Here is a 15,996-nt window from a genome sequence, read left to right as displayed (position 1 = left end):
AAATGTTGCTCTTGATGGTGCAGCCTGAGTACTCAGTTGTAGAAGCAGAGACTCTGGGAGAAACTGCAAAATTGTCTTCCTGTGATGACTACACCTATAGCACTCTGACAACATGTGAATAAGCACATCTGCAGTGTGAAGGAGTTTGGGTATCTTGGTTTTGGCCTTGCTGAGACACACACACTATCTTCTTCCTGTATAGCTGCTACCGCAGCTTAATGTTTGAACCATAGATGTGGAGTCTCCTGTTTAGTGTCAGGCAGATAACCATCTTTGTTGGCATTACAGCCTTGGACAAACTTCTCCAAGGCAACGGCCTTAAGTTACTGTGCAGTATAAGGCTTTCCCCATCCTGAAACAGAGAAAGTTTCAAGAAATAAAGGAATTCAGTGTTGTGCTATATGACCATTCCATCAGCGCAAATATTTCTGCTTGCCAGATGGAACTATCTCCCCTCTCCTTCCCCCGTGTTCTGTTTGAGGGGTTCTTCCAACCCCAACCACAAACCAATTTAAGAGATGCGGGGAAGGAGAGGGAGGAGACCCTGTTGCACTTGTGGGACTCGTTACACTGGCTCCTGCTAACACAACTGCTTAGATTAATCTGTCCCTTGGTATCCCAAGAAAAGGACCAGAGGCCAGGTTAGATGTCTTTGAGGCCAGGCACAAACTTCCTGTTAAGGGACCCAAGTCTGCATAGGAAATGACTAGATGCCATAAATTCTCAGGTTCTGCAAGGTGAGTAGATGATGTGTTCTTCCCTAAAGTGACCACAAATGTGTACTTTTCTTATTTTACCAGAGTAGGATTCCAAATTTAATTTTCCAGTCATCTCTTGAGCAAACACAATATTCTTCTTTCAGCATACTGGAATCCCCAGAGTAGTGTGCTACCAAGCAAGAACATAATGGCTCCTACCAAGAAGAGTAGCAACTTACCCAGCCACAAAGGCTGTCCTTGTGAGTTGAAGAGGAGGCCCTCACCCTCCCTTTGATAAGAAGGAGAGATGTAGAAGTCGCTGCTGATTATCCGCTGGAGGTGGCTATCCTGCCAGTGCAGGTCACAACCTTCGATGGCACGAGTGAACACTGTGCGTCTTGACCTTGCTAAAGAGCCTACAAGGAAAAGAGCACACAGGGTAGCCAAGTGTGCTGCATGAACTTGGTTAATGTTTGCCACCATGGGTCTGACCACTGAGGTGCTCAGCCATCACCACAACAAACCACACCACAATAAGCAGAATTTCCTGTCACCATGTTTTTAAAATGTAAACATATCCAAACAAAGTAATTCACTAGAGATTTGCTACCACGCATGTCTAATATATCCATCCCTCCTGCTTGCAGCAGGACTGCTGGCAAGCAAAGACTTGAAAATCCCAGATTGTACCACTGCTATAAATTAATTAGGGCAAATCAGCATGCATTCAATCTAAATAGCTGTCCAATTTAGAGATAGATTTGAGGCCAAAGGGTGAGGAGGGCTGACAGTTAAGGAGCTTTGGGTTTTTAATCCAAACTGTGGGAGCGTTCGCAGTTTAATGGGAGGAGGCTTCCAATAACTAATTATGCTTATAATTGCTAAACGCCCTACAAAACAAAACGGATGCAGTTTCCTCTCTCTACAAGGGTTGCAATGGACTCTTCACAATGCAAAGTACACCGCTGGTGCTTGTGCAGACTTCGCCCTAAAGTTCCAGCTATACGAATGGGCTTCATCACAATGAAATGCAGCACAGGGGATATTTGAGGACACTGAAAGGGTTCACTGAACTTTAACTTCTTCTTTTTAAATGTATTGGTTCTTGTTTGTAGTAGTAGTATGCAAAACGACCAATCCCACAGCAGTACCAGCCCTCCCTGGATAACCATTCCTCCCATGACCCAAACCCAGCAAGCGTAGAAGGATAGCAAGAGAATGGATGGGGTGGGGAAAGCATGAGCCAGCAGAGGTACCTAGAAATAGAAATGGGAAAAGTCAGTATTCCAAAAGCTCTAAGAATTCAAGCCAGGCAACATTTGCATTTCAGCAGTTTCCCTCTCAATGAGCTATTTTAAACAGAACATGTATGAAGTGTGTAGTGTGGAAGAAACCCTACTGATAGGGCTGCATGTCTCCATACTGTAAACATCACCCTGGTACTTCCATAGAGGAGTTTACCAACTGGCATGCAGAGACAACAATAGGGATAATCTCTCACCTGAGCAAGCTTTTATATTTGAGCACAGTCGGGGTCTTTCCAGTTGTTTTTTGTTTGTTCAACAGCTTGTTATAACACTGGGGTTCCCCGGTGTGAAAAACATTACATAGCAGAAGACAAGACACTCTCACCCCACCCAACTTACTTTGCCTGTGACAGGAGCTCTGAGTAAGTGCACTAGTGATGTTGGGAAGTTCATTGCCGTAATTCCCATCCTCCAGCGGGCAGACATCCATATCTCCCCACTTCCGCAGCTGTCGCAGCCAGCATCCCTTCTCTTCTAGTGTGCAGTGTGGATTTAACACCACACACACCCACAGGGCCCCTGTATGAATGAACCAGGTGCAGAAATGCAGAAGGAGTTATTCACTGCTATCTTGTGTAAGCATGCAGCAAGGTTACCCCAACATTGTTTCCCTGCCTGGGGATTTTTAAAAAAAGAAACATCCACATCTTGCTTCAGGGAAATGCACTGCACATTGGGAGGGAGGATTTATAAAAGCAAATAAACAGCTAAAGTCAACATTTTTTCCATACAGAAACTCCACTGTATTCTTGAGAGATGGAAATTGGGAGACAATAATTGCATATGCATCTGAGATTATTTCGATCTGCCAGGACAAAATTCCTGTTTGAACTGCACATCAAAGACTGCTTTAAAATACTGCAGCAAGCCCAAGAGTCAGAAGTTCCGAATGATAACCTGATTTTTATCCAGTAAACGATTGCTCCACTTTAGAAAAGAAATATCACAATGGCATTTCATCTGCCATTGTTCTCCAGTCTATTTGCATTGAAGAGGTTTTTGATGTTAATTTTTGAAAACTACTCCCTCCAAACTTGAAGTTTTCACAGCACCCTGCTGGCACAATACTCCTTACTGTGATCTTGGCATAGCTGTCAAACAAAAGAGTGATCAGAATGCATAGAAGAGGCAAGGAAGAGATAGTTATGTAAGTTTTTGGACTACAACTCTCATCATCCCTTGCCAGGAGCTGATGGGGGCTATAGTCCAGCAACATCTGGAGATCCACAGAATAGCTACATCTGCCCTAAAGCAACATACAATGCCTCTTTGTTAATAATAATAGAAAGTTTTGCGGCACTTTAAAGACTAACAAATTTATTATGGCATACGTTTTTGTGGACTGCAGTCTACTTCAATGATGCTTTTATTCTTAGTTACATACAAAGGCAAGACAATTTCAACCATCCCATACTAAAAATAGTGTCAAGCTTTTGGTCCTGTGGTACAGAACCTTATTCCAGCCAAGGAAGAGAATTCAGCCTTCAGTGAAAGCTCTATAGCAGAAAGCTGTTTATGCTAGTCCTAAAGCACACACACACACGCATGCACAGACAGTTATATGTTAGATTGGGCCAATTTCACGGCCTGCAGGAATTCTATGTAACTCAAAACCCTGCATACATTTCCACCAAGAGAACATGCTGTAAGGAAAAGGTATCATTATATCCAGAGCTAATCTTGAGCTTTGCACAACTCCAACTAAGCAGGCTGCTCTCCTCTCACAACTGGCACTGAGCGGGACTCTTCCTGCTGGCTTGGGAAATTACCAATTCCACTCGCAGCCAGAGACTGCAGCAGGTCTGCATAAATATCTGACCTACTAAGCAACACAGAGCCCACCAGCTATGTGTGGGGCTACCAGGGGCTCTGTAAACCTCTTGCACTTGCCTGTTTGCTAAAACAGGAACTCTGCCAAGGACCTGGTGGGCTTCCACACACCGCTGGTGGGCTCTGTTCAGATCTGGTAGGCTGCAGGTTTGGGCTATAGGGCAGCAAAAGCCATCCATGTCTGCCCATTCTGTTTTGTTCATCTTGTCCTCACCCCCACTTGAGAGTCTGTTAATCTCCTTCTCCAGCCTTCTTTTAAGCGGCTCAGACTTTTCCACAAATCTCTGGAGAACGAGCAGGACTTTTGTCCGCCTCCAGAGCATTCTGAACAGCAGCGGCATGGAACTGTTTGGGGGCAGTTCCTGGCATTTCCTTTGGGGGCCCAACCACAAATACAGGGCAGCCACCCTTGAACTTCTAAGAGTCTCTTTCCCTTTCCTCATACAGGGTAAAAGAGTGCAGCTCTATAGATCTGGCTTTTGAAGTCTCCCAGCCGGCAAGTCCTCCCATGGAGTTCAATGGCCTGCAGCAGGGCTGTTTCCCCAACGCTGCCAATTTAAAGAGTCAGTTCTTTTGATAAAGGGCTGGGAGAGTGCCACGATGCTCAGCATAAAGTAATTCACAGAGCTGGCTCCTGGGTGGCAGGTTTCTAAACTCTCCTTTGGGTTTATACAAAACAGCTGATCTAAACCTCAGGCTGCTGGAAGTGAATGACAGGGGATAGACCGCTCTCTAATTGCCCTGTTCTGAAATCTGATACTAGTTACTGTGTTGGGGGAGGGTAATAAGCTACACAGAATGTGTGTCATCAACATATGACTTAACATAGAACATTGGTCAGAGCCCACTAGCATCGCGGTACTTCCTTGAAGTACTAAAGCACAAATCATTTCTGCACAATTATGTTTCTTAGACAATAAATGTATAATTTGTTATTTATTCATATCAAAGTTGTACATCTCTCTTGTGGATGCTGAAACTGCAGCAGTGCCAACTTGGAAATATGCAATGCTTCCTCAAGATACCATAGCCGACTTATAGAATCAACAAAAATAGTTTGTCAACTTGTGTGGGAACAGCAGAAACCTACACTGGCACTGTTTAGAATGGCTCTATTTCAGCAAATATCCAACTTCAACTTACAAACATTGATATTTTTATATAGACAGAAATATGATGTTAATTATAAACCATCATAGCTATCCGGTGTGAACAAGGCTGGCTGGGCCTATGCCTTTCCTCTGGTTGTGTCCACACCAATTTGAATATCTATTTACCTCTTCATAACAGTGCATGAATGTGCACTTTTGCAGCAGGGGACACGATGAGAAAAAGAAAGAGAGAACTTTATTCAGATTTGGAATGTCGGAATCCAGAAGTTGGGAGTGCAGAATTTGTTTCTATGCATAGATGGCAAACTTGCATGTGAGAACTGTATAGGAATTTGGTTAGCTAACTGACAAGCTACACATGTCCCTAAGATCTGCAAGACCTATTTGATGCCCACAAAAAGTGGCAGCAGAATTAACTGAGTGTATTCCATCAAATGAGTTAGATCCAAAGGATTACAAGTGATGATAGCAAACAGATCATAGTTAAGGAGAACAAACCTTAACCATGATTCCAGGTTTCCTTGGCTTAGCTGCTGCACTGTTCTAAAAAGACTAGAGAGGAACAAAGCAGGTATGAGTTCCTCTCCACGAACAAGCATCTTTTCACAATCCTGGTAAGTCATAGCTTAGTCTACCATGACATGCAAATGAAACCACTATTACACAAGTTTGATATGCAGGAACTGCCACTGAAGTGAGACTTAGAATGCTTTGCTACCAGCAAGGAAGCAAGCAAGCAAGCAAGGAAGGAAGGGGATCAGATTACACTTGCCCATGTTTGGTTTCTGAAAAGTGTGCAAGTAACAACAAGACATCCCTGATCTGAACTCCTGAATCTGGCGTATGTTCAATCCTCAATAGTATCCTACCTCTTGGACAATACCAATGCAAAGTAAGCTACCAGATGTCCACCTTATGTTACCTTTGATAGAGACCCAGATGGATATGCTTTGAAGGAAATGGAATGAGAACCAGTATATTCTGTACTAGATGTGAAATGGTCTTTCTAGCGCAAGCCCTGACTGTTGCTGACACCATTATTTCAGAGCCTAAGAGCGATGAAAAACTGACAACATGTATGGATGCTGTGCTTTGCATGTTCTGCAGCAACTCAATCTGCAAACTAAGCTTACTCTGCAATCTGTGGTAGCCTATGATGCTTGGCCTGTCTCTAGGTCTGCAGTCTTCAACTGCCCTGCCCTCACCTAGCCTCTGTATGCACGTTGAACACTTGATTATTTGGTTTAGGGGACTAAGCTTTGTTTGACCAATTTTAAAGAAATGTTTTAGTTGGTTCTCATATGAATGATGAAGACCCACCCTTTCCAAAACACAGGTAGATTTTAGCTAAAGTATGTTTCTCTCTTCAGACTGAGAACTCATGGAATATGACTAATGTTATCAATGCTTGCTTGAGTTTGAGCCATTTTTAAGGTTATCACATTCATGTAAGAGCTGCCGAAAGGACATCTTAATGTGGTGTGTTTAAATGCTCCATGTCTTGTGCACCACCCAACTGTGTGGACATATCCTTGGAGATGTCAGTGCTGGTGTGCATGGGCACTCTATCTAATCTGAAAATGTTATACCTTGCCTTTCAGACTACTTTCCAATGACTAGGTGATATGCACGGTGTAAGCAGTATTTAAATATTACAGCTTCACAGAAAGCACCATGGAAAAGGACACAGCAGTGTTCACATGGGAGTGGTTAAGTCTAAAATTAGCCCAAGTGGTACATATACTAAAATCCCTAGTAATCAGTACTGCTATTTATGTCACTGCACAACTGGCTTTTCCATATCACCTTGAAAAGGTGCATATATTAAAATTGCCCATCTCATCTTGAACACATGAACTTGCCTTCCAGTGCTGGTTCATCTATCAGTAATGTCCAATCCACCCAGAATAATTCCTTGTGTCCTTTTTTAACCTGGAGAGGGATCCTGGGATCTTATGAATACAAAGCACGTTCTCTTTTAAGCTATAGCCCCACTTAAAAATATTAAATAGACACAATCCATTTAAAACAGACACAATTCCAGAAAACTGTCTCACCGTAAACCCTTTAGCTGCACTTTATAAAAAAGCTGCTCCTTCCACTCAAAATAGTATACTGTTACCAATGTATTTATTTATTAAATACATTTTCATAAAATCTCATTAAAAAATTCTTAGCACAACCTTCTTCTCTCTTTCAAAATCTCTCTCGCATAGGCATACGTATACTCAACTATTGTCTATCCTTTAGATCTTTTTAAAAAAGAATTTTTATCAGGATGATAGTAGATTAAGAAAAGGAAAACTTTGCCATTTTTCTCTTAAGACCACAGTTTTCCATGGCCAGGATTTCACAGATGCCTATAAGGAGTTCCACAAGGATATTATTTGTAATGGCAGAGAAAGGACTTGTCCATGCATAGAGTAGCAGTTTAGACCACCCCCCCCCCAGGCCTCACTGGTGCTGACACAAACTGAGAATGTGCCTAGAAACACACTCCCAAGACCCTCCGCAATGTGCAGATGTTTCTGAGGACAGGAATCTTGAACACCACCATCATAAGGAGAGACCAGAGGTGACCACAGTGCCACTGACTGAACTGAAACCAAAACCCAAAGTCCAGATGTAATAATGCCAAACCATAATCTGGCACTACAAGAACAAGCCTTGGGCTCACACATTCTGTCCTCTTCCTCTATTGACTTGAGTCCAAACAAAATGGCAAATTATAGTTTATGGAAAACCAGGAAGTGTGGGAGGTAATTGGAGCTTGTGGAGCCTGAGGCTTGTTTGTTTTGTGTTTCATCTGAACTAAGCCTATTTCTCCCTCATTTTATTCTCTCTACCCCACCCCCCCTGCAAACCTAGCCCAATCCCCAACTGTAAACAAAGGGAATACATAAACTGTCTCCAGAGAGATTAAGGTCAAGCTGTAGTCCAACTGTTTTCAATCTACTTCTCACAATTAGAATCTAATCTCCAATAGTGCACTGCAGCAATTAAAGCTCCAAAGATTCTCATGTAATGGCAATATTAGCTTTGCTCTTGTGTTTCAACTGGCAGAATAATCTGCACACACCATTTGTGCTTTAAAGAAATGTCTGACGTTACTGGGAATAAAAGCCCTCCTTTCCGTGAACCATGGATCTGAATACCAGTTGCAGGAAAGCAAGATGCAGAGAGGGCTATTGAGCTCATGTCTCGCTTTTGGGCTTCCCAGGCTAGATGAACCTTTGCTGATGCTGTTATGCTTAACATAGATCTCAGTTCACACTGCAAACTAGATAGAGGTTTTCAAGTGGAATAATTCAGCCTGAGCTTGAAAGCATGTAGTTCAGGACGGCCAGCTTTCTTCTTCCTGCAAAGATCAGTAAGGCCTTCTAACTTGGTGCCCCCCAACCTATAAAGGAAAAGGTTGAAGTGCCTTACTGAGGGGCAGTGGGCCAGTGTTGTTTGCAGCCTTTAAAAGGGAGATGTATTATTTGGCTCTGGAGAGAAGGAATACATAATTTTCATAAGGTCCGTAAGAGGCAGAAAAGGTCTAAGGAGCAGGGTTGGGGCAGCCTTGCTCCACAAACCATTATTTGGCATTACATGAATGAGCCTTTGGCTCACACATTCCCTCCTCTCTTGATGGTGCTTCCCTCTCTTTTTATGTTTAAATGGTTGGGCAAGCACACGCGCGCACCTCCCCCCCCCCCCAGCAATGGCATAGTGGAGGAAGCACTCAGCCTCCAAATAAGGAGAAGCAGCCTATGCTGTTTGTCACCTAGCTGGCGTTGTGAGCATGATTTAATATGTACCTGCAACACTCTTGTGACACTCATGCTCCACAAAGCCCAAACAGACATGGCAGCTGGGGGGGGGGTGTGAGGATAGGAATTGTCTGGCTTGCCCAAAAGAAGGGAGAATGACAATCTGCAAACCATCTCTAAAAGGTAGCAATGAACCGTTTCTTCAATCCTCATTATGCCTTTCCATACAGATAACCCAGACTGCTTTGGGCTGACAGATTTGCAGTCCCACTTATTAAGTGTTGCTTCCACAGGATTTTGCTGGATTTGGCACAAACCTTGAAAGACAGGCTTTCTCTCATGAATGCAAAGAAAACCCTGAAAACATGTAGGCAGTATATGCTAAAGGCTTAGAAACAAATTGTGAAAGGGGAGTCTGGACTTCAGAGCTCTCTTCAGGGGTCAGTGGGCACATATTTCCTTGCTCCAAGGCTCTCAGTCCCTCTTTCCCTTGCCTCTCTGTGCCCCCTCTCTTACTGCTATCCCAGCTAAGATTATACATGAAAATATACACATTTATACTGACGGGTTGCATTGAGTATTCCGATATACAGAGCTGCACTCCTGGTCTCTCTCTCTTTCTCTCTGTTAAAGATCAAACACAGTGCTTGGTTCAGCCTGGCAAGAATATTCCTCTCATCACCTCTAACACTACAAACTCGGCTGTACTTCAGGCCTGGGCTGCAGCGCTATTTTCATTTCAAATCTGGATCAAACACTACTCAATTTGGTCGATAGAAACAGCAGGCTTCTTGGCTTGCAGGATAAATACTAGCTGCCCTGAAATATATAGCAGTTGCATTTGGACATCATAATAAACATGGTTTATTTGATCAACTTTATTATGACAGGAACAATCCACAATTCGGGTTCACACACTCCCCATTACTAGCAGTCATGAAGAGCTTGGTAGCTTCACTTTTGTTTCAGATTAACCAAAACTTGTCATTTCGTCCCAAACTGACAAATTGTGGTTAATCCTAACCATGGTTTGTTTGAAACAAACCCACTTCAAAGCATTGGTTAAACTGCAGTTAGTGAAAAATGGAAGCTGAAGCTTCCAATCTCTTTCTTGCAGCCCGGCCAGGCTGGGGGAGGGCGAGGGGAAAGAGCGCTAAAGGCTCACTGCAGCTCTTTCTCATCAAGATAAACCATGGTTTATTGTGACATCCAAACTCAACCACCATCTCCCAAATAAAAGGCTATGGCAGATTGTCTTGGAATATAAATCTCTTCCCCAGTTTTCAGCCACAAGCAAAGTTCAAAGAGGCTGTTTGCATGGCAGCCTACAGGCCTCTATTAAGCTAACTGACAGTGGCAGGCACTTGCCCTGGCTGCTAAAAGGCAAAGATGTGGCCTGCAGGCAAGCTAGCTTTCTATGCATTACTCATTTCCTATGCAGATAAAGAACATGAGGGCAAAAGTTTCTCCAAACTCAGATATTAAATTGCAATTCAAGCCTGTGAAAAGGGGACGGGGACAACCATATCTTGGGGAGGCACCATAGTTTTAGAGCATATGCTTTGCATAAAAAGCTCCCACATTCAATTGCTGGCATTTCCAATTAAATTAGAATCTGGCAGATGATGAGAAAAAGGCTTCTGTCGGAGACCCTGGATAGCTGCGGAGAATACAAAGCTAGCTGGACAAATAAACTGACCTGGTATCAGGAAGTTTCCTGTGTCGCTAAATCTGAAGGGAAAAGTTTACTTCTTGAATCAACTTCCCCTCAGAATAATTCTTTCTCTCATGTACACAGTTGCCTAAGGAATGCTCATTCCTACCTTTGTACAGTTTCTAGCTGCCTCCAGAAGCCACTTGCCCAGAGCAGACCAGAAAATGTCATGCAGCCCATCAGACATGTTTTCCACAAGGACTCCTTCATCACAAATGGTTGGACAAACTGGCCTCTCTCTAATGGGACACACAGAGACACGGAAACTCACCTAGCTCATCCCAAAGCTGTCGGCATTTGTCCGTCATGCCAGTTCCCTGCTGTCTCCAGAGAGCAAGCCGTGGATCTGCCATGAACTGTTCAGTTATTAGTGTAAGCATCCTGGCTCCATTGGAATCTCTCATGCGCAGCATTTCACGGACCTAAGGCAGCGGAGGAAAAGAGGTGTCATTTCAGTTACATGCAGAATGCGTTTACAGATGGGAACTATATTTTGCACGCCTGTGGAACTACATACTTCTATGGGCCAACATGCTACCTTAAATAGTTGTGAAGACATATCACTAAGAAGCAAGCCTCATCTAACCTGAGTCTATTCATGTCTCGGCCCAGTATACCTGAAGGAGCGTGTCCACCTCCATCGTTCTGCCTGGACACTGAGGTCCAGTGCCAAGGGCCTTCTGGTGGTTCCCTCACTGCGAGAAGCAAAGCTACAGGGAACCAGGCAGAGGGCCTTCTCGGTAGTGGTGCCCGCCCTGTGGAACACCCTCCCATCAGATGTCAAAGAGATAAACAACTACCTGACATTTAGAAGACATCTGAAGGCAGCTCTGTTTAGGGAAGTTTTTAATGTGTGACATTTTATTGTATTTTAATCTTTGTTGGAAACCACTCAGAGTGGCTGGGGAAACCCAGCCAGATGGGCGGGGTACAAATAAATTATTATTATTATTATTATTATTATTATTATTATTATTATTATTCAAGGGCAGCTAGATAATCCAAACTAGGAAATCTTTCCCTTGAGAATCAAGAGAGAGGCACAATCTGACTTCAACAGATGAAATCTACCATTTATTGACTCCTAGGATGTTCCTGCTTTGAAAACTGGCTCATTTCTTTTGCCTCACCCTCATTCCCCACTTAGCTACCTGCAAGAGGAAAGTAGACGGAGCAGTTTCGGCTCCATGGTCTCATTTCTAAGGGTGGCTTTGCTTCATTCTCTACAATGCAATGGTTAAACAGGAAGTATGAGAAGCAGTGTGGAAGACCTGCACAGTGGGAGAGTTTGGATAATCATATCTTGGCTTAATAAGCCAAGATATGGATGAGGCATTCCCTCCAAAGCATGAGTAAACAAACCAGGAAGTTTCCCATTCAATATAGTTTCCCATTTCATCTAAACAGGAAAACTACAGTCAACACCTTTAGAACAAGTCAAGATATTAAGCCGACTTCACTGGGAAAGAAAATCCCTAAGAGTTGAATGAACAAATCTAAGTTCAGTTTCAAGTATTGTTGCTGATACAGGAAAAAGAATGGGCTCTAGTTGAAGGAAGGAGATTCAAATGGATAAAACCTAGCAAAGGCACCATGATAGATGGAGAAGAGGAACCTCTGGAAGTGGAGGGCTTTCCTTGCCACCACAGCACTGGGCTGGCAGGAGTTCCTCATACCCCAGTGTTTCAATGGGAGGAGAAACTGCTCTCTCTGCTCTTCAGAGTTCGCTCTCTGAAAACTGATCTTTGAAGAGCACATATAGTGTTTTTCTCTTCATAGCACCTCGGGGACTGCAATGTAGAGGACACTCCCAACTTCTCTGCTGATTGGCAGAAGTGCAGGGATGGGCTATGTCTGCCAGACCCATACACCAATAGATAATTCCAGGACTACAGTGCCTCATCATCATCTATCTAAAAACGTACCAAAAAATGAACTGTTTTCTTTCTACCACTAACTAAGGGCTCTGTCGACCCAGTTTTTTAGAACAACAGAAAAGGTATGTGTGTGTAATGTATGTGTGCTACACATTCATCAACTCAAAATGACCTGAACATCATACATCAGGCATGTCCAACTCCCAAGAGACTGTGATCTACAACCCAGTATAAAAAAAAAACTGGCAGTGATCTACCCATTGTCATTGGAGGGAGGAGGAGCATGCATGGTGTGGGTGGATTGCCCAGAGTTGTTGAGCTTTCCCCCCGTAACTTTTTGTACACGATAGGGATCCCACGATCTACCAGGATCAGCCGGGGATCTACCAGTAGATCATGATCTACTGGTTGGACATCCCTGACATACATGATATAATGCACTTGTGATGTCAGTGTTTGGTGATGGCAGGGATATAATGGTGTGGTGAAGCTATCAACAGCCTTAGTTCCCATATTACTTAGTGGCTACATTTATTTATCTCATAGGATTAAAATAAGTTGATTTATGTTCCTCTGGGTGGACCTTTCTAGTGACAAACTAGCAAGGGGCACTATGCTTCCTATAGTACGCAATCTAAACCATGCCAATGCCTGTAAAAGGAGTAAAATAAGTGATCTGAAAAGCACCAGAAGTTGATTTATGGAGCTCCAAAGGACAACAGCTGCAAAGTGAAGGAACACTATAAGATGTCAAGCCACATGGACGCAGAGCTTTTGGGGGAGGGAAGAAGAAAACCACGCCTCACCTTAGCAAACATAGAATTGAGTTGCTTTCCAGAGCCATAATACCCTCCTTGAGAGAGGAACAGCTTCACCTGCTCTCGAACCTGTTCCTCATCCAAATGCCAGCAATTCTCGTCATCGATGCTTGCCCCCGCAGTGGGGTCTGGCGCACCTGTGGCAAGAGAAGTCCAGCTATTAAAAGAAACCATGTCCAGAGGAATCAGTCCATCCTGCCATGTAAATTTGTTATGAGGATACCTTCTATTGCATTCAAAACAGGAAATGAGAACCATTTTCTTATGCAAACCAGTACTGCAATATTTCTGCAGTTAATTTTTGTTTTCACTAAAGAACAAGCATCACTGCAGTGTAGCGGCATTGGAGCCAAATAGGAAGCAGACACACCAGCTTATAATAAGTGACCCATAATGAAGGAATGATAAGACCAAACAATACTAGAGGATAAAATTTCAGTTCCTTGCTGTCGTTATAGGTATGACACTTACAGTGCTATTAATCATTTGTTCTTAAACCCAGCAGGTCATGAAATGAGCTAGGATAACTGTCAGTGCTAGGCCCTTCTGAGCTCCCTAGAACTTTAAAACATACTACTTTAGGCTGAAGACCCACATCTGCCATGTAGTGATCCCCTAGACTCAGCGAACAATCTGGATGACATACACTCCATATTTTGTCCATCTTCTGGTGCTTATCCGTGTCCAGCTTTTCTTGTGTACATATCAGCAGAGAGAAACCATGTTTCTAAAACAGTGCAATTCTGTGTTCCAGGTAATGAACACATACTGTACAAGCAACCACCAGCTGCTCGGTCCAGGGAATCTAGTGAACTTGAAGAAAGCTTAGGAGATGTCCATGCAGAAGACATGCAATATCCAAGGAATAATTTAATCCTAACTAATGGACTGGGCCTTCAACTTCCAGGAAGGCTCAATTGGGAGCTATGTAAAGCAGTTCCAGGATCACTAAGCAAGGCAGAAATGCACTGTAAGGGCAATGATTGCAGAGCCACATTATTCAATCACTTCTGGATTACCTTTTCCCCAGAATGAACAAAATTACTACCTTTGGTACACATATGGCTGTGGCTAATGGTGGCTTAACAGACAGGCATCACCAGGATGGCCGACAGTTTAACACATAGCGCACTAGACAAATATCCAGGCTGACTAGAGTGCAAGTCAACCCCAAGTGATGTAAGTAGACACAGATGGCTTTCAACCACTTTAGGCAACAGCAAGCTTCTAAAGTACCTTTGCGACAACCAACCATCAAATGAAAAAATGCAATTCAGTAGGGTGGGGCTTAATCTTCTTTTCCCTAAACTGATGTTAAAAAACAAGCTGCTTCCTGAATATCTATATGGCAAGAATGTTCATGGCTCAGCTACTTGCTGTTAGATGGGAAATTCTATTCCCCCCTTCATCCAGCAGCAGGAAAGAACAGAAGGAAACAACAGACAAATTTCTGGTTTGCCTGGCAAAGCCTCCTACTTCTGGAAAGTCTGAGGCCCCACGCATGCGTGTGACCAGTGTGTGTGTGTGTGTGTGTGTGAGAGAGAGAGAGAGAGAGAGAGAGAGTGCGCGCACGCACACCTGCTTGCATAGTTCTGAGTGCATTCAGGGACGAATCACTGAGACTACCGGACCCTAGAATTGTACTTAATGGGTGACTTGTCTTGCACTGACTTAGGAGAATCATCTTGCTTTAGCTACTGTTTAAGAGGTTTCACATCTCTGGAGCATCTGGAGACTGGTAAGATTTTGTTTTGCAGGTAACTCTCCTCCTATGTAATGCTCACTCCAAGGAACAGGAGCTAGACTCTTTAATGGCTCATCTGGAGTGTTTTATTAAGAAAGAATAATCATGCCCTAAAGAACAGGCTTCAGTTTTCCTTTCTCAGAGCCTCATGTCTTCCCGTTTTAAGTTTCTCAATATAGTTCTGATTAGTTCCTTCCCATCCTCACACATTCAGTGTCTTTTACTCTTCATGCTTATATTCAGGAATGCTGCAAGGCATGCAATTGGTTTGCAAGAGCAGCTGGTAGCCCAGTTGATGTGCCTTGCACAATTAAATGCAGAGGATGCCACAAGACTGAAAGGAAATTCTTGTAGAGTCAAAAGAAGTTGAGCTTAAAACTGAGAGATGCAGAGTTTACCAGCTTTCCTTCCTCCCTTTGAAGCTACGGGGGTGGGGGGGAGTAGCTTGCACTTGGAGAGGACAAAGCAATATTTATGAAGCACTCTGTTGTAGAGCACTCCCGTGAAATTAGAAAGCATTCTGCATTGTCGTGTTGCAGTCAATTTGCACAAGCCAGGAAAAAAATAGATTCTATTTTCAAACCTTTGAAATGCTTCAAAGGCAGCTTTGTGAAGAGCTGAACAATGCTTCTACTTTGTAGAAATTATCAGCATCTCTGCATCTGGATGCTTGACATTAGATAACAAAAAACCCCAAGTTCCCTACACCAGACTGTCTCTGCACAGAAAAAGCTGGGTGAAAAATAGTGACAATGAAAAATCATGGTGCCTGGAGCATGCTCTGTTGAACTTTAACCCACTTGCCTCATGCTTATTACTACACTTCAGTGAGTAAAGGGGTCATTGCTGGAACAGTAAGGCATGGGCAGCAGAAGGAAAGGAAACGGCTACTGCACTTCCAGTTCAGTCTAGTGAGTCTAGTCCACTAGAATTGTGCTTGGTCTTGTCAGTAAAGGTTTACCCCCATTCAGAGATCACAGGTTAAGAAATCTGCCCTGATCCTAGTCCAGATGATGGGTGGGAGACTAACAATGTCCTGCAGGAGCTCCACTCTTACTCTGCCACACCCTTTTATGGTGTACCACAGCCTCTGTGGTACAACAAAGCCACTTTCCTGACACAGGTGCTACTGGCACCTACC

The 15,996-nt window shown here is 43.4% G+C and overlaps 1 protein-coding gene across 4 annotated transcripts in view; it reads right to left on the bottom strand.

Moving 5' to 3' along the window:
• The window catches only part of ZSWIM5 (zinc finger SWIM-type containing 5), a 121,874-nt gene that overhangs the window by 11,615 nt on the left and 94,263 nt on the right, over positions 1 to 15,996 (bottom strand). For all 4 annotated transcript variants that reach the window (XM_083447778.1, XM_083447780.1, XM_083447779.1 and 1 more), the window contains exons 3-6: positions 13,100 to 13,248; positions 10,688 to 10,838; positions 2,345 to 2,524; positions 938 to 1,114 (exon numbers count right to left, since the gene is read on the bottom strand). In XM_083447778.1, the coding sequence (XP_083303904.1) occupies positions 938 to 1,114; positions 2,345 to 2,524; positions 10,688 to 10,838; positions 13,100 to 13,248 (657 nt within the window). The remainder of the gene's footprint in view (positions 1 to 937; positions 1,115 to 2,344; positions 2,525 to 10,687; positions 10,839 to 13,099; positions 13,249 to 15,996) is intronic.

The sequence above is a fragment of the Podarcis tiliguerta genome, assembly GCF_965153285.1.
Source record: "Podarcis tiliguerta genome assembly, chromosome: 6".
Taxonomy (NCBI): domain Eukaryota; kingdom Metazoa; phylum Chordata; class Lepidosauria; order Squamata; family Lacertidae; genus Podarcis; species Podarcis tiliguerta.
Note: the sequence above shows the minus strand (reverse complement) of the source record. Positions and strands in the feature narration are given on the sequence as shown.